At 34.7% G+C, this 18,910-nt stretch overlaps 3 protein-coding genes across 5 annotated transcripts; 2 read left to right on the top strand and 1 right to left on the bottom strand.

Annotated features, from left to right (window-relative positions):
* Positions 1 to 128: 128 nt before the first annotated feature.
* Positions 129 to 3,846, bottom strand: LOC110416909 (Galactosyltransferase family protein). Of its 3 annotated transcripts, none has more exons than XM_021429049.2 (11): positions 3,648 to 3,846; positions 3,383 to 3,479; positions 3,201 to 3,259; positions 2,894 to 3,105; positions 2,728 to 2,791; positions 2,468 to 2,540; positions 2,257 to 2,377; positions 2,048 to 2,135; positions 1,812 to 1,937; positions 1,232 to 1,341; positions 129 to 768 (listed from the first exon to the last, which is right to left on the bottom strand). In XM_021429049.2, the coding sequence occupies exons 1-11, from the start codon at positions 3,737 to 3,739 to the stop codon at positions 620 to 622; spliced, it is 1,191 nt and encodes a 396-aa protein (XP_021284724.1). In that variant the 5' UTR covers positions 3,740 to 3,846; the 3' UTR covers positions 129 to 619. The 3 variants fall into 3 exon arrangements, with proteins under 3 accessions (XP_021284724.1, XP_021284723.1, XP_021284726.1); XM_021429048.2 differs by having other exon boundaries at positions 2,894 to 3,114; XM_021429051.2 differs by lacking the exon at positions 3,648 to 3,846 and adding an exon at positions 3,579 to 3,617 and having other exon boundaries at positions 2,894 to 3,114; positions 3,383 to 3,499.
* Positions 3,847 to 9,688: 5,842 nt separating this feature from the next.
* On the top strand, positions 9,689 to 12,730 carry LOC110416768 (eukaryotic translation initiation factor 5-like). The gene is made up of 2 exons (XM_021428841.2): positions 9,689 to 9,849; positions 10,783 to 12,730. Exon 2 carries the CDS (start codon positions 11,125 to 11,127, stop codon positions 12,451 to 12,453), a length of 1,329 nt encoding a protein of 442 aa, XP_021284516.1. The 5' UTR covers positions 9,689 to 9,849; positions 10,783 to 11,124; the 3' UTR covers positions 12,454 to 12,730.
* A 1,110-nt stretch (positions 12,731 to 13,840) lies between these two features.
* On the top strand, positions 13,841 to 18,314 carry ARF17 (auxin response factor 17). The gene is given in 5 exon segments (XM_021428783.2): positions 13,841 to 14,684; positions 14,686 to 14,738; positions 14,740 to 15,088; positions 16,211 to 16,971; positions 17,873 to 18,314. Coding segments are annotated over 4 exon segments (1,731 nt in total). The 5' UTR covers positions 13,841 to 14,075; the 3' UTR covers positions 16,931 to 16,971; positions 17,873 to 18,314.
* Positions 18,315 to 18,910: the final 596 nt, after the last annotated feature.

The following is an 18,910-nucleotide window of genomic DNA, read 5'->3' on the forward strand; positions in this document are numbered from 1 at the left end:
CATTGATCTAAAGTTGCCAAGTATAAGTGGCAGTGTTTCCCATCTAAGCCGTTTTCACAACCGCAAAGCAACTGAAGATAACAAGCACGCCCTATTTCTGGAAAAGGATGATTTGGGAGGGGAGCTGATTACACAATGTTTGCTCTCCATCACGTCTTAATTCATAAAAGCATTTGCAAAATTGTACAAGCAGCAACTTTTTACATGAAATGGCTTCTATAAATGCAGCCATAATTTAGCTTTTGGTGTTTGGAACACCATTATACTTATAACCTCTCTTACATCACACTTAATTTCTATGCAAAATGAGAAAGAAGAAAAACAAAACTATAACACTTTTTGTGTATAAATACTATGACATTGCTAAACTCCAAGAAAAGAATTGGAACATGCCTTAGCTTTTCTGATTATACAGCTCCTACATAAATGTCTTTGCTTTCCATGACCCGATATTATTTCACGAAAAAGTTCGAGGAAATGTGTTGCAGATATGTACCATGACAGCGTAACCAGATGCACTGTTCTCTCCCACCTCAGCAGTGAAAACTGCTTCTCCTTGATTGTCAACCACAAAGGTATACTCTTGTTTGCTCAAGAATACCATCCCATCCAAATTAATTTAGAATAAAGCACTCCAAACAGCTCCATCCCCTTCACCACACCTTTCGTGAACAACCTTGATCTTCTCCACTGATTTGCAGATTCCGCTGCAGCTCCAATCAAATGATGCAACACATACATTACCTGCTTGTGCCTTCCACTCACAATCTGCGGTCCCAGAAATAAACACGAGTTAAGAGGGAAGACCAAACTACAAAAGTATGTCATGCATTAATGAAATCAAATGAGCACTAACAATCTTTATTAAAAATTCTAACACCTTATTCTTGACACACTTCCTTTGACAGAGCAATACTAATAAGGTCCAAACTAATATGTTGTAACAATATGGTTGCATATTTTGCAATGCATAACACTAACTTAAAGCAGTCAACAAAATAAAAATGAAAAACAAAAAAATATATATGACTATTGCTAGATTTTGACAATAAGAAGCCCTTGAGTGCAACTGCAACCCATCTGATCATCTGGTACCATTGCATAAACATGTAATCCCATCCTCCTTATTTCGATTTTCCATTTATTGGTCCTAGTGATAGTTTGAAACTAACTATATTTTATATAAAGTTAGGCACAAGAATAACTTATTTATATTCTTCAAGAACATTACCTGGTGGAGTCCCACAGCACATATTCCGATCATCTATGTGCTCAACCTCAAGGCCGATAAACCATGCACCGAGGGACACATCTTCATTAGCATACTTATGCAATATAGGCCTGCAATCAGTCAGAGTCACTCTGAATATTAGCCATGCCTTTTTAAGACAGAATATTATTGGTGCAGAAGATCAAGCGTGCAAAGTTACAAAAATTAAAATAATATACAAATTCACCAGTCTGCTTTGCCCATATAAGCCAAGGTTATAAATCTAATCAGCATTTTGGTGCTCTTGGGCATTTTCATTTGGCTTTAAACTCATTTAAGGACTTGAATTATGCCCAATTTTGACAGAATTTATGCAACATAATAAAAGACTTTCAATGTTTTGAGTAACAATATGCTTTAGGTAAAAAAATTGCTACTTGCTTCGAATGGGAGAAAAACATAATCAAATAGAAAACTGAAGCAAGGAAGGGGATGAGGGTGAAGACACTGCCAAATGGACACAAATACAAGGGGCCAGGAAGATTAGATCAGAACCCTCAATAAGGTCAGCAATATATAAGACAAAAATCAAAGTTCTTACTGGTTTATGGAGATGTAGGTTGCCAGATCCTTTGAAATTGCATATATCTGCCCGGTTGCATGTCGAAAGTATTTGTTGCCCTCTTCTCCAAATTTCCAGTATTCTGGTTCATGGTACTTGACATTCCTACAGAACAGAAAGGAATTCAAGAAAAGTTACATAAAAAATTTGCAGGAGGGAGCAAAGCAAATTAAACAGCAATATTATCAACAATAAACAGGTCAACAGGATATTACTTTTGAGAAAGAACAGGTCCAGATTTCATGCACCCTATATAGACTCTGGGCTTCGAACGGTGACGGCCAAGAGTTGCAGCTAGCACACCTATAAGAAATAAGTGTAAGAAATTGAACATAGATCCAAAATTTTTTTCTTCACCACTATGTTGGGTGATAAAATGTTTTCAATAAATAAAAAGAAAAATAATAGGAGATGGCAAACGTACCAAGGTTAACATGGACATCATCATCCACCTTGACATAAAACTCAGCATCCCATTTTGCAACTGCAGTAGAAAAGAAAATTTTTGTTTTTGCTGATAATTCATGATATCCTTCAACATGCTCCTGCATTTAAAGATTGAAACCACTTATTGGTAAGAAATGCCATAATATCTCATTAGGATATCAAAGATTATTGCAGGAGTGCTGTTTTACCAGTCTAAGGAAGTCCTTATGCTGAGCATCCTCTGAATCAATAGCTCTATCTAAAATGCTGTTGGATGTTGCACTGGGTAATACAATGCAGATATAACTTCTGTCAGTTCAAATTACATACTGAAGCAAGCCATCACATTATTACAAGCATCACTTGCTTAATATTGCAAATTACTCCACACCTACTTCAAAACATATTACTCCGTAGGGTTTTTGCCAAGAAATGTATGCACTGAGCAAGGAACAGAAAGATGATTTACCTATGGCCAATCATGAAACGGATGACAATCCCTTTCTCCCGCTCCAACTGAACAAGCTTTTCCCCTGTTCGAATACAAATGTCAAAATTCATTCGAGATATTAAATAACAAACTAATCAAATATAAAATCCTCAAAAGGGCTACGAAACGTTGAAAACTATGAAACCTTGAGGCATCCAAGTCTCTCTGACAGAATCACGCCGCCTCCTACTACTAAAAGCAGTGTTAATTCCAATAACCATGAACACTTTCTTCCTCGGTGGGCCATCATGAGCCAAGGTTGAGACAGCACTGGAGGCATCCAAGTTCCCCATTTCTTGAGAACTACGTGAGGCAGCTAACTGCATCTGAAGCATTGCAACTGACTTGTCTAGAGATCTGTCAGGCCTCAACAAAAATCAAATTACAAAGAAATTATTAATCAAGTCTTCAATTCTTTTTTCCAAATAATACGAACCCGATTTTGTACTCACTGAATTGCTTCGTGGGTTTTCAAAACTTCACCCATTACATCATTATCTTGTGCAGGCTTCTGTAACACAATAAAACTTTCTTTTAGAAACATTAAAATTGTTTTTTCTTTTAGAAAAAAAAAAAGTAAAAGAAAACAAGCAATGGAAGTTATACTGCGATAGTGAAAATAACAGAAACATACTTTCTTCGTATCGCAATCCTCGGAGACAATCTGCAACTCCTGTTCACGTCGCTGCTGAGAGATGAGCTGACCGTTGGATTCAAGTGGGACCCACAGCCTGTAAGCAACATCCAAAGGCTTTCCGTATATCAAAAATAAACTCCATTCCAGAGATTAAAGACCCAAACCGGAAAAAAGAAAAGAAAAAAGCGCTGACCCAATTCATTAATTCAATCCACAATAAAAGGAAAAGGCAAAGAACTAATGGGAAATCAAAAAGAGAGACCTGTTACAGAAGAGAATTCCGAGAGTGAAGAAGGAGAGGCAGAGAAATGGGATCCATTTAACGGAGATTTTCTTGGGGCTGCGGTGCTTCATGGCCGAGAGACGAGAGGGAAACGAGGAGAAGGAAGAGGGAGCCAGGCGGAGCTGAAAATGTGAAAAATGCGAGATTATTAAGTTGGTATATTGTTTTGAGTTTCCCGTTTTCGAATTTCAGATCACGTTATAACGCGGAAGGAATTTTGATTAGTCTTACGCGCGTTGGACCGTCAAAGAACAGAATAGTTATTAGTTAGGCAGCAAGTTAATTGCCCGCAGTAATATTTGGACCTTCTGTCGGTTTTTTAGCCCCACTCCGTGGAACTCAAACCCCCGCCAGTCACGCCACCCGTCGTGAACCCAACAACGTCATTGGCCGCATTGTTTTTCTTTATTTTAGAAAAGCACGTTTTATTTTCCGTCCTTTGATTTTGTTAAGAATTATTGTGTTACATCGTTGACGAAAGAAACAAATTTGCCTTTACAATCCATTGTTCAGAAAAGGGTTTAAATCTCATGTATTCAAGACAGCGGCACAAAATTATCATCTATGATTTCTTTTTTATTAAATCAAAACTTTTCTTAATTTGATAGTATCATACACAATTTCGTGTATTTTGTATTTTTTTATTTAAAGAAATAAGAAATTATACACTGCTAATTGAGTTAAATATTTACATATTTTTTATTTTTTAATAATATATATTATAATTACAATTTTAAATGAAGAATATTTGTTCAAATAAAGTATATAATATATATTCTTTTAAAATTATATCATATTTATAAAATAAGTTACTGATTCAACTATAAATAAAATTAAAATCTCTAGTAGTGTTTTTTTTATGTTGAATCAATATTTCAACACAAAAGAAAATCTACAAAAAATTTGTCCTTTATTGAAACACTACTTTGACTTATACAAGTGGCATAATTATTTGTTTTTAATTGTTATACGTAAACTTTTATTCAAGAATTGTACCATGCATACTAATTTCATTTTGACTTTCTAACAAAGTAACGTCATGCGAATCTTAATCTTATTACGTAATGCCCAGTTATAACTTGAGATGAAGCGTTAGTACCAGAGGCGGAGGGGAGTGGGGGCGGGGGGTTAATTTTAAAATTTTTATACTTATTTTTATTCTTTTTAATTTTTTAATTTCATCAATATAAAAATTTAAAAAAAATTAACATATTTTTATTTTTTAAAAATGTTATAATTTTGTTCTTATAATAATTTTTTATTTAATAAAATGTCCCACAACAATTAGTTAACAACTAATTTTAATAGAATTAACACCAAAAATAAAACTTATTACAATAAATTATATCGAAACCTCACTTCCTAAAATCTTACCACCATCACTTCTTGTTCTCTTTTCTTCTTATTAAATAGAAACAAAAAGTCATTTTTTCCTTACACTTTTTTGTTTAAGCATTCATTATGCATAAAACTTCCAATCAATAACTTAAATTCATGTCACAATAATTGATAAGTTTGGTTTATTTATAATTATTTTATTTTTATTGTTTTCAATTTAAACCTTTTTCTTTATTTAATAGTTTCTATTTAATGATTTTGATTTAAAATTTACCATCTTAGTCATCTTTTGTTAAAAACAACGAATTAATTATTTGATTTAGCACCTAAGTTTAATTATTACTTATTTATTTAGAGGTTACTTAATTGCATTCCTATATATTATTATTTTTTACTTAGATTATTGTAAACAATTAAATTTTTTATTCAAAAATTACTTCTCATCGAATTGTTTATTGATACTATATTTAATTTTTACGATTGATTTTAGGGAATTGCTTCCCATTGAATTGTTTATTGACAGTACTTAATATTTTTTAAGATATTACTACCAGTTAAGATTTTTGTTATTATATTTGTTAATTTTTATTTTTTATTAAAGTTTATCTAAGAATTGAGATTATTTTCATTATTAAATTATTTATGATTATACTAGTTAATTATTTTAAGTAAATTATTAATTTTGATTCCTTTGGATAATTGTAAAAAATTTTGAAATATGAAAATAAATTATCATTAGCAATAAAAGAATTGAATCTTATTTCAAGAAAATGAGTCATTCATAAAATATTAACACTCTTAAGTCTTCATCCCTCCAAATATGAAATCTTGACTTTGTCACTGATTAATACTATAATATAATGTGAGGAAATGTTCAAACAAATTATAACAATAACAATTAGATTGATGACATGTACCTTATGATGATTTCAATATGACTTATTAAACCATATTATTGTCACTTAAATCTTAACTTCTGTCCAAACAGCACTTGGCACTATTGGCTAATTTTTCAAGTTGCATAATTAATTATTTCTCCGTTACCATTTACTTACTATATATTGGCAAATACACACACCTTATAATCGATGAAATGAGCCCGGCTTGCTTCATTATTATCATCATATATATGAATTCAGAACCAAAAAAGAAAATCGATATATGGTTGTTAGTGGATGATAGCCAAAGTAGGGCAGAAGCTCAACACTCAGCAACCAAAACACTTAAAAGGCCCGATTAACTAGCCCAAACTCCTCATTTCAAGTACCAGCAATAATATTCTCATAACCCATCACCGCTGGGTCAAACCAATCATAGCTTCATGAGGCTGCTACACTATTTACTTAAACAACACCCTTTTTCAATACTTAGTATTTGTTTGATTTTTTTTTAATTTATCTATCTATTAAAAGTAAAAATTAAATTAAATATAAATTTAAAAAAATAAAAAATATTTTTTTAAAAAAATAAATTTTTTTTAAAAAAAATTTAAAAAAATAAAATTTTTTTAAAAAAAATTTAAAAAAAAAACTTAAGTAAAAGCTCCTTTTTCTTTTTTTTAAAAAAAATAAAAAAATTTTATTTTTATTTTAAAAATATTTTCATCTGTTAAAAATAATTATAATATTACCTTTTTAAAAAAAAATCTTTTATGATAATTTTAATCAAAATTATAACTTATAAAAAAAAATTTACCAAACAATTTCAGCTTAACTCTAAAAGCTATTATTTTTTATAAAAACTTCATAATAACTTTTAAATTAAAAAAAATTAAATCAAACAGGTTTTTAGTAACTCCCAACATCGATAATTCCTTCTTATTAAGCAGTGACATGGGTTACTCCTCCCTCATCCAATAAAGATACAAGTAACTCCTCTACCATCGACGGTCTATAGTCATTATAGCGAGACAGATTCATAAGTTTTTTTAAATGATATTATAATTAAATTTATTTTAACTTAAAATATTTCACCTCATTTCTTCTAAATCTGTAAAAAAATTAATAAATATATTAACATCATTAATTACATAAAATTTTAACATAAATAATATACTTAATAGAAAATTTTGACACGTTTTTATTGATCTCATCTAACACTATTCCACTTTTATATCAGTCCGCCCTCGATGGTTACCTACGAAGAAAGCGTGAACTTCTTTTTCAATGACCGGAGCTGAAGGAAGAAAGTCATTTCTGGTAAAGTCAGTTTCCATGTCAAAAGTTTTTCTTGGTCAGTTCGAAGTTCAAAAATTGTGGCTCAAGCAGTCATGCCACGACTCATGGACCGGATTTCAACGAATTTCCAGACATTGTGAGTCAGATATACAAGTTAGAAACGAGACAGAAATGGGGAGAGAACAGGGCTTTGCTCTGATTTGAGTGCACCCTTTGCTTAATTTTGTCATCTCATATTATTGAGATTTATTTGTTTGCTCATTTTGCATTGCAATGCTTGCTAGTTAGTTTGGCAAACCGCATGGATGGAGTTGTAATATTGCTGTAGGAATCTCGATTCTATATCAGTTGGCAAATGCCATGCGAATTATTCTAAGCATGTAGCCGTCTATTGCTGCAAATGGAAAATTAATTAAGGCATGATTACTGATTAGATGACTGTTTCAATTTGTTAGTTCGGAAATTTTCGTCTCGTCTCACACTTTGTAGGCAATGTAGGGACAATAACTTGAAAAACTTAAAACTTGAAGTTTGGTCAACAAGTTAATTAGAGTTTCGTTGCTTTTGGTGGCTTTTGATTGTTTGCTTGAAAACTAGAATATGCTAATATTATCATCCATAGCATTTCGGTTGAAAATGATTGAAATTGACCATTATATCCTCTAATGAGAAATCCTCAATTATATTATTTATAATATAAATTAAAAATTATCTTATTCGAACATATTATTGATTGATAAGTGTATGTATATTTAATTAAAAAATTTAGTTAGAATTCTTATTTCTTTCCAATTAAAAAAATAAAAGATATTTAGTTTAATTTAATTTTTAACTTACTTGTAATAATGGCGAAATCTATTAAAATTGAAAATTATATCTTCTAATGAGAAACCTTTAATTAAAAACAAAAAATAAAAATTACTCGAGTATATTGTCTGGTGATGTGTACATTTATCTTTATTTAAAAGATTGAGTTAGAATTTTTGTTTCTTGCAAACAAAAATATATAAGCTAAAAATTGCAAAATGTTTAGTTTTATTTGATTTTTAAATTACTTATAATGGTGAAACACTAGTAAAAACAATTAAAAGTTTATCAATTTTCTTTCTTGTGAATTTATAATCTTTAAGTAAAGACACATGAAAATCCACAATCAAACAAGATAAATATATATATATGCATATTTTACCTAAATCAAGTAATTCAAAACATATTTAGGTATCAAAAATAGAATAATACAATTTACCAAACATCAAATTTGAATTTGGTATAAAAAAATTTTGATTTGCCATTTAATTTCACAGTAACAAACCCACATCTTGGGGGTGAAGAAAGCTAGAAAAGGGGTCCCATTAAGAAAAAAATAGACCGCTAACGTTCTTTCATGGACAAAGCATCGCCTAAAGCTTTCTTTCTGTCAAAGCATCATATATATCTTCTGTGCTGGCAGTTTTGTATTTTTGTTTGATTTTTTCTTTCTTAATTCGATGGGTTTTCTTAACAAATTTCCTAGAAACTTTAATGATGGTACTTTTTTTTTTAAAATTAGATTTTGACAGAGCAAGTAATCTGCTGCGATGAAGCCATTTGAATTGTGGCACATCCAGAGGGTTGGACAAAAGGAATCAACGGTCCATGTTCAGTTTAGGAAGTATATTTAGACACGCAAATTTGGAAGCTTGATGCCGACTTTACATGAATCGTGTTGGTGCCACGTAAACTTTATTTGTCCTTGGAGTTTTGATGATGATTTTTTGGTTGTCCTTCTTTGATTTCCAATATCACCCTTAATATTTTTATTGCAATAATTTATTGTTATTTTTATACTAAAATCAAATTTTTTTGTTGTCTTTTTAAAATTTAAAAACACATGTGAACTAATTAAAATAGTACAATAAAGTATGAAATAAAAGTTACAAAATAAACATAGAAAAAGTAACAAATAAACAATACTTATCTTGGCCCAAGAAAAGTAACGGTTAAATATCTAAAATTCCTTTTTGGTCCCATACATTGCTTAACAATATCAATCACAGTTTCGTTGTGTTATTGCAAAGTCATGCTTGTCTATGATAATGAAGCTAAATTTGAAAGTTTCAATGCAATCTTGGTTTTTCTTTAGTGTATATTTTTTATTAATTATATTCAAATCAATGGTCAAAATGAATTTTATAAGACAATTCAAAATAAATGAGTAACCATTTAAACAAAATGGTATTTTAGATTTGTAAAAATGAGAGGAATTTTCAGTTTTTTAAATTAAATATATATATATATATAGCTTGTGATTTGGTGGTTGGAACCTTAATCTTCTAAGCCTTAACTAGCAATCTTTATTCCTTTTTTGGGCGCGGGGGGAGTACTAATAATTTTACATAAATACTGCAAAAATAAAAAATAGAAAATAGAAAAATCTAACTAAGGGCAATAATGTAATAAAGTAAGTCGGTTCAGAATAATATATATTCGAAAATTCATGATGCTGAGTTTGCCCTAGCGTTTTGTGATTCTCTATTCGTTGCCGACTGGCCATATATAAGCTGCGGCTCCTACCCTTTTTGTCCGCAACAAAACTCTTACCTCTACCATCTGAAAGCTCCGACCCCAGCTTCTCTTCCCAAATTCCCAATCCATCTACTCCCCTTTTCTTCCTTATCTTATCCAAGGTACGATTCTTCGGTATCTGAATTTATGCATATTTTGAAATGAACCCGTTCGATTCCATTTATTTTTTTTTCTATAGTATTCTTCTAAACCTTTCATTTCTTTGTCCGATAGCCAGATTTCTGTTCTCTATCGTTGAATTGTGGCAGATCTGTTTTCATTTTCCGGTTTTATTAGCTTATTTTCGTTTGATTTATTTTCGAAGTGGATCGTTTTTTATATCGGAACGATATAGTTTGGTTCTAACCATAGAGTGATTATATTATTAAATCTGAACTTTATCTGTAATTTCTGTAATCTTTTATTGTTTTTTCGTATTTAGATGGTTACAATGCAGATTTAATATCCTATATTGTTTTTTTCTATTTATGTTTCTTTATTTATCGTTGAATAAAATGATTGAATTATTTGTTCGGAGTTTTTGCAGCAATATTTATTAACTTTCCAAACATACATAATCTTTAACAGTGTTTTTTTAATAGGATGTTTGAGAATTGAGATTTTACTTCTTCTATTTGCCCTGTCTGATTTTGATTTTCTTAATTCAACCTTCATTTAACATTTTCTTATATGGAGAAACAGAATAATTTAATCTTGGTTTAGATTGTGTCCGTATATTCTAGATAGTTGATATTCCGAATTTGGATGATGGTAGGCTTTTAAGCAATGTAAATTTGCTTATTCTGATGTTATGTGGGCATTTGAAAATTGACATATGTTTAGTTTGTATGTTTTATGATGTAATATATGTAATGGTGGAAATTGTATATTTATGCTTCAGTGCTTTTTTTTTTCTTTTTTTATGATTGATCTAGTGTTTTTCTTGCTGAACTAATGCCTACCTGTTTTTTCTTCATGTTGATGGGTCTTATACTAGCTATTGACAAACTATGCTTCTAACCATTACCTGGACTGACTCTGTTATTGTCTTTCAGTAAGTTGGCAGTTTAGTCTGCTGCGTCTGCAGTTTGTCAAAGTGGAGGGTGTTAGTTTTGAATCTTCTTTTATGTCTGAACGGGCCTCTCTCTTTTTGTCATCAATTGGATTACTTGGAGAGTACTGCCCCACGTCCAGGAAAAAGAATAGAAGTTCCTCTTGTGAAGTTATCTGCATGCATATTGAGGCCAATAACACACACTGTCTTGGTTGCCGTTTTATGCGACCTCTTCCAAGTGCAAGAAAGCTGTCTGGAAAAGGAGGATTTCTCACCACAATTCAAAACACCAGTATCTGATCAGTGCCCTTTCTGATTATCTCTCTCCTACAGTTTGATTAAGATGGCTTTGCAAAATATTGGTGCTGCGAACAGTGATGATGCCTTTTATAGGTATAAGATGCCAAAAATGATGACCAAGATTGAAGGGAGAGGAAATGGTATCAAGACTAACGTGGTTAACATGGTTGAGATTGCAAAGGCTTTGGCCAGACCTGCTTCTTACACTACAAAGTATTTTGGTTGCGAACTGGGAGCCCAATCTAAGTTTGATGAGAAGACTGGAACTTCACTTGTAAATGGGGCTCATGACACTGCCAAGCTTGCAGGGCTTCTTGAGAACTTCATTAAGAAGTATGTTCAGTGCTATGGCTGTGGGAACCCTGAAACTGAGATTATTATTACTAAGATGCAGATGATTACCCTGAAGTGTGCTGCATGTGGGTTTGTTTCTGATGTTGACATGAGGGATAAGCTTACAACTTTCATTCTTAAGAACCCACCTGAGGCGAAGAAGTCTTCAAAAGACAAGAAGGCGATGAGGAGGGCTGAAAAGGAAAGACTTAAGGAGGGTGAGGCTGCTGATGAAGAGTTGAAGAAGATTAAAAAAGAGTCAAAGAAGAAAGGTACCTCTACTACTTCAAAGGATGCTGCTTCCAAAGGTGCAGCAACCAAGAAGAAAAGCAAAAATTCTGATGAGGATCACTCCCCTGCACACAGCCAGGCTGATGAGAATGAACAGGTGGCCAGTGATGACGACAACGATGATGTGCAGTGGCAAACAGATACTTCACTAGAGGCTGCTCGACAACGTATCCAACAGCAGTTGAGTGCTGTTACTGCAGATATGGTGATGCTTTCTACCAATGAAGAGAAGAAAAAGACTGTGAGGAAGTCTCCAGAGCGTGAGGGCAAGGTTCATGAGAATGGTGTCAGTGCCCATGAGAAACTTGTTCATGAGATAATGGAATACCTCAAGAAAGGGTCCCCTGCAACTCAGCTTAAATCGTTCCTAGGTTCACTCTCTGGAACCTCCCAAGAAGTCATGGATGCACTGTTTGTAGCACTATTTCATGATGTCAAGAAGGGATTTGCAAAGGAAGTGACCAAAAAGAAGAGCTACTTGGCAGCAGCAATTCAGGAAGAGGGATGGCAGATGGTGCTCCTCCATTCTATTGAGTCTTTTTGTGGCAAGGCTAGCCCTGAGGCAGCGAAGGAGGTGGCTTTGGTTCTTAAAGTGCTGTATGACAATGACATTTTGGAAGAAGAGCTTATCATGGAGTGGTACCAGAAGGGTGTAGCTGGTAGCAATAAGAGTTCTCAGATTTGGAAAAATGTCAAGCCTTTCATTGAATGGCTCCAGAATGCTGAGTCCGAGTCAGAAGAGGAGTGATTCTGAAGCTCTTTGGCATAGTTGCATTTATAATGCTTATACCAGACATGCTACTTTTCCTACAAAAAGAGAATAGTTATAGATATAAGTGTGTGGCGACAGTCAGTTTGTTTAAATAAAGGGCAGTGAGCGAGCTCCTGCGTGCTCTCTGTTCTGTTGCGTTGTGATTACTAGTTGTTGTTACCGATTTGAGTCTGGTGTTCTGATTTGCTTCATCTGACTTTGTGTCTGCGTGCTTAAAACTATATGAAGTTGAATTGAGTTTGCTACTTTTTCATTTTTGCGTTTCTCTTGTTTTGTTCAAGTTGTAAATGCTGAAAGAATGTCCCAAACGTGGTAGACAAGAAAGCCTATAGGCTGGCCCAAGATCTAGCCTGCCCTGTATTGGCCCTTGCATAATGCTAAACGGTAGAGAGGTAGGTACCATTTGGAATGGAAAGATATGGAATGTCAGATCGAGTAATAAATAAGAATAAGACGAAGAAGACGAACAGGACACCTGTCAGATAAGATCTGAAGATAATGATTTGGAAATCTTTGAGTACTTGGTTAAAATTTTGTTTAAACGAAAGGGTGGATGATGATGATGATTAACAACGGGAAGCGAGACCAGATTGAGCTGGGTAGAATTGGGGATTTGTGAAGGGATAATGTGATGAAGAAAGGATATAATTACTTTGTTCACTAAATTACCGTTAAAAATATGTAGAGAGAAAATTACTACAGTAACAATCTGAGGGTCCTGATTATGACCATGTCATGACTATTTAGCAGTAATTTTGTATAAATTATTTTGTGTACACTAAAAGACAGGAGAAGATAATTCAATGTCGGCGCATAGTAAATGTAAATCGCGACAGGAGAGCATCCAAATCCGGTCGTTGCAATCGGGACGTTCTCTCTCTTTCTCTCTCTCTCGCTCTCTAACCGTAAAACGCAACAAGAAATCACCTGCCCGATTTATTCTTCCCTTTACCCTCCGAAATTCCCTCTCAACGGCCTGCCCACATCAATTTCCGATTTTCTCTCTCTCACCCAACCCAAACAGACACTCACTCTCTCTCAAACAAGTCAGTCTTTCACGTTGACCATACCCCCACCCCCTCACCTCCCTCCAAAAAATCCCAACCATCTGATTGGTTGACATGCTCACTCCGCCATCAGATCGGAGGGCATTTTCGTACTTTACGCACAGACAGTTCGTGTTTATTCGGAGTTAGAAGTCTAGCCTAGCAGTACTGGTACTTGAATAAAATCACCAAAAGGCGATTGTAGTCCACGCTCTGGAATGTGCAGTTGCAAGAGTAACGTAGAGGCGGTTAAGTTGGTCGTGGGCTAAAACTGTAAATTTCGAACCAATCAAAAATGGCCTTTCCCTGGCTTTTAGTTTCTTCTAATGCGAACAAAACTTTGCTTTCGTGCCCGCTTCTCCGACCCCGAACGGAACTCTCTCTTTCCTACCTGACCTCAGACACACCAAAAAACACTATAAACACTGGAAGAAAGAAAGTCTCGGACTCTGCATTTTTTCAACACACACGCTACTGCCGTACTCTCCTATTTTTCTTTTATCCCTTTGAATTCCCTTCCTTTTTTTTCTACCCAAAACCCTAAGCCCCCCAATGCCGCCTCCACGGCCTCCTCTTCCTCCTCCTGAGCTCCGCCACGTCGATTCCAGGATCTGGCGAGCCTGCGCTGGCTCTTCCATTCAAATCCCCACCGTTCATGCTAGGGTTTACTATTTCCCTCAAGGCCACGTGGAGCAATCCTGGGGTTCCACTCCGGCACTGTCTTCTCTCGTACTCTCCAGACCTCTCATCCCTTGCGTTATCTCCGAAGTTCATTGCCTCGCCGATCCCAAAACCGACGAAGTCTTCGCTAAACTCCTCCTCGTCCCTGTCGACCCTTCTAGACTTCCCAATCAATTTTTAAATATCAACGGTGACGATGAAGATTCTGATAAGATCGTTTCGTTTGCGAAGATTTTAACGCCGTCCGATGCAAACAATGGTGGTGGCTTCTCCGTCCCCCGGTTTTGCGCTGACTCTATTTTCCCGCCACTAGACTACAACGCTGAACCTCCGGTTCAGACTCTCTCCGTCACCGACGTTCGCTGTGGCGTTTGGGACTTTCGCCATATTTACCGAGGAACGCCACGTCGGCATCTGCTCACCACAGGATGGAGCAAGTTCGTTAATCAGAAGAAGCTCATCGCTGGCGACTCTGTTTTGTTTCATGAGGGACTGCAATGGGAACATGTTTATTGGAGTTCGGCGTGCGATGAAGAGAGAAGCGGCGGGATTTCGGGAGGTGGAGAGAGCCTAGTGATGTAAAGCAATGCAAGGGAGGGGAGGGGAGGATGACGGCGGAGGCGGTGGCGGAAGCGGCCGAGAGGGCGGCGAAGGGGTTGCCATTCGAGGTTGTGTACTATCCACGGGCTGGGTTGGCTGATTTCGTGGTGAGGGCGGAGTTGGTGGAGGCTGGCCTCAATATATTCTGGGCTGGAGGGACGAGAGTAAAGATGGCTGTTGAGACGGAGGATTCGTCACGAATGACGTGGTTCCAAGGGACGGTTATGTCTGCTGCGGTACCGGATTCTGGCCCCTGGACTGGCTCTCCTTGGCGAATGCTTCAGGTTAAAATGCTTCGGTCTCAATAGTTCGAACTGTGGTTATTCATTTTCATTAAATTGAATGTGGTTTACTGTTGACTTCAATATTAACAATTTAATCTGTATTTAATCGAGAAGTATGTACTGAGTTTTAAACGTTCACTTGAAAGTGGGACAGTGCGATTTACTTATAAAGGATATAGTTCTGATGATAGACTGATAGATTGGAGGGATTGAGGTTGAAATGAGATTACGAAGTTGTGGCAGCAGGCTGCATTTTACTTTGGTGTATATTTACTTTTGCATACATTCCCCTAAAATCAATGCCCTATATTAGGTTTTAAATTGTTAATTTAGCATTTAAATGAGATTTTGAGAGACAGAAACTAGAAATAAGTCGAACAAATCTTGGAGTTACTCTCCATGGGAAGTTGGCCAGGTTGGGGTGGTGCAATTAAGATTATGGATTTCTAGGATTTCTTTAGAATTTGCTTTAGATTAGGAATGTTTTTCACCATATTTTTTTTGTTTCTTCTAAGCTGTGTTTGAATTTTGAGTGGCCTGTTAGATAGTGGTTTCTCATTCAAAGCAAGATGGAAGTTCTAATTTTGTTTTGTTTATTGAATTTGGCAAGTCTTTTGTAAAATCATCAAACTTCTTATATTTGATTTTTTTTTTTGTGGTTAAGTCTTACTTTGTTCGGTAAATAAGTAAATTGCTTAAGTATTTAATTTTGAGTCACTTGATTAACAAGGAAAATGCAGTTTACCTATTTTAACATCAAATCCCATCAACTTGGTACTTTCCAACGTTTTGAATTTGAATGCTTAGGTGAATAGTATCTTGTGGTACTCCTAACTATGTCATCCTATCCTCTTAGTAGAGAATAGGTGACTTTTTGGTGCTTTGGTAGAGTTCTGGTCTATGAGTGGAAATAATTGGAGAATATTTTCTTCTTTGCTTTATGTTTTTTTGTATTTCAAAGGTAGCATTTTGGGGATTGGGTTGTGGTAGAATAGGGTTTGTTTAATTTACATTAAGTTTTTGAGAGGTATTAAGATTAAATTTTCATCTGTTTTGCTTCTTATAGAATTTCCTCCCCTTTACCTTATGCTGATTCTCGATTTTATTATCTTTATATCATAGGTTGCATGGGATGAACCTGAAGTTCTCCAGAATGCAAAGAGAGTGAGCCCATGGCAAGTCGAAATTGTATCCTCCTCACCGCTTCATTCTTCATTCCCCTCGGCAAAGAAGTTAAAGTTTTCTCAGGATTCTGGGCGAGCTGATGCAGAGGGAGAAATCATCTTCCCTATGACCGGGTTAACTAATTCAATGATGGGGTACATGAATCCATCAATGTTGAATTACAATTCTTTTCCTGCTGGCATGCAGGGAGCCAGGCAAAATCATTTTCACTTGCAAAGTTTAACTAACTATGCAAGTGAGAATACCCCAATCATGTGCACTGATAACTTCTCTGGCAACTATATGGTGCCCAAGTTGAAAAGGAGATCCACTGAGCTCAACATTGGCAGTTCACAGTCTGACAATTTGTCACCGGATAGCCAGAGCAGCATTCTTTCCTATGGCACTGAAGTTACCGAAAATGGGGGCTCCAACTCAACTAAAGTAGGTGTTAGTTCGTTTCAACTGTTTGGCAAGATAATTCATATGAAAGAACCTGTCAGAAGCAGATTTGATGATGTTGGTTCCATTGAAGATGATGGTGGTAAAAGGTATGATGAAGCTGCGGGACCAGAGAAGTCATTAGATCTTTCATTGGCCTACGGCTATTCTAATCTGCTCGACAGACTAGATGTCCAATGCCAAAGAGCCTCAGCTGTTGATGGATTCTCCTTGTGAATGAATACGTGCCCTCATCACACAGATGAGTAACTGTTTAGGTATGATTTCTCTGATTGGATTTCCCAAGCTTATCATGCTATTATTGCATTTTGAAAATTAAATGTGACATTATTATTATCAAAGTAGTGGGGATTTCTTTTTGCTGTTTGTAATATATAATTTATTTTACATAATATGCTTTTCTTTTGAGCAGTCTGGATGTTTTAAAGTCTTATCTATTGGGCATCCTGTTCCTTTAGAAATGCTCCATTTAATGTTATTATGTTACTGTTTCGAAGATCATGCTCCTAGGTTCTTGTCATGCATTTGATGCACATGAGCATATCTTAAAAATGTATGTTGACATTTAGGATTATGAAGGTTGGGGAAAAAGTTGTGATCAATTGTGACTAGACTTGTACCTGCATCTTCTCAATAGGAACGTTGTTGGAATACATAAATATTAGTATCTTGCTGGCATCTGCTGACTGTCATCCAAGAATGCGTATCAAAACAAATAATTCTCGTATTTCCAAATTATGTGTGTGCCATTCATCATCTTTTAGCAATATTATCAAATCAGTTGAGCCAGGACATGGATAAAGAGACTCTGGTTGCAGCCATAAAAATCGAGTTCTCTAGAAATCACCCCAAATGTTGATGACTTGTGGTAGAGCCAAAGGCATTGGTGTGTAGGGGTCTGCTCCAAAAAGCCTTGTGAATTAGTGAGGATTTGAGAAAACCAGTTTGCTTTGTGAGCTTTTTTTTTTCTGGAGAACTGCCATGAGGGGGCTTAATAAGCAAACTTGAATGTTATTTAAGACAATGCTAACTAGTGATCTATTATGGCTGTTTAGTATATTCCGTGCTGGCTTTTGGTATAAAATAGCTTTATATGCTTTTCTGTTTGATCCTTCCATAACCCATATTGATTTGTGGTTCTTAAATCTCTGGTTGCAGGTACTTTAGGCAGGCAGGAAGCTGACACCCTGTAGGACTGTTAGTAGTTTTCGTATATGCTGAGTTTTTGTTTTAGTTAATAGTTATAGTTTTAGTTTTAGTTTGAACTCTTGGAAACTTGACCGTTAAAACGTTGACATGTACCATTTTATAACACTAAGTAGTTTCATTTTATTTGATTTGCACTGAACTCTGGATGATTGGAGGAATTTCGCGGACTGGCTTATATCTAGGTTCCATATATTCCTAGGTTGGGTTTTTTGCTAATATGGTCTTTGATCACAATTGTTTTGTAAGGCACTACGGTTGCTTGGCTTTTAGGAGCACATCTTCAGTTTCTCTTGTGATTCTTGGAATAAGTTTAGTTTAAATTGTATTATAAAATCAACGTTTATTTGATTTTAAAGTAAAATACATTGACATTTTCAATTTTTTATCATAATTACATGTGTGTCCAGATAAGTCTTACCGTAATTAATTGTTAATATTTTTTTTAATTTGATTAAATGATAATATTATTAAATTAATTTTATTTTTCATTAAGTTTAAAAATTATTATAGATTATATTTTCACTCTTAATTCTTTTTTCTCTCTTGTTAAAAAAAAAAAAAAAAGCCCTCAATCATGCGCACAACATGATTTGCCAGAGGATCTTATAGCTAGCGGCACTCTCCTAGGGAGCACCAAATCTAGCTCTCCCTTGGAGCACCAACACCGAGAGTACCATTCGGTGGCGTTTGGTACATTACAATGCAATGTGATTATAGGTAATGTGATTGCAAGTAATGTGATTGCAGGAAAAATAACATTACAGTGTTTGGTATGTAAGTAAAATAATGATTAAAATACAGGGAAGATACAGTTACAGTGTTTGGTTTACAAGTACTTTAGTGGGAATGTAATGCTAATGTGTCAAAATTACCCTATATTAAAATATAAGTTTATATATATTATATTTTTTATTATTAATTTTATATAATATCATTTCTTAAATATATTTTTAATATCATAATTTTATTTCTATTTATTATTATAAT

Source organism: Theobroma umbraticum, unplaced genomic scaffold, assembly GCF_002168275.2.
Source record: "Theobroma umbraticum cultivar Fairchild unplaced genomic scaffold, ASM216827v3 scaffold_51.0, whole genome shotgun sequence".
Classification (NCBI taxonomy): Eukaryota; Viridiplantae; Streptophyta; class Magnoliopsida; order Malvales; family Malvaceae; genus Theobroma; species Theobroma umbraticum.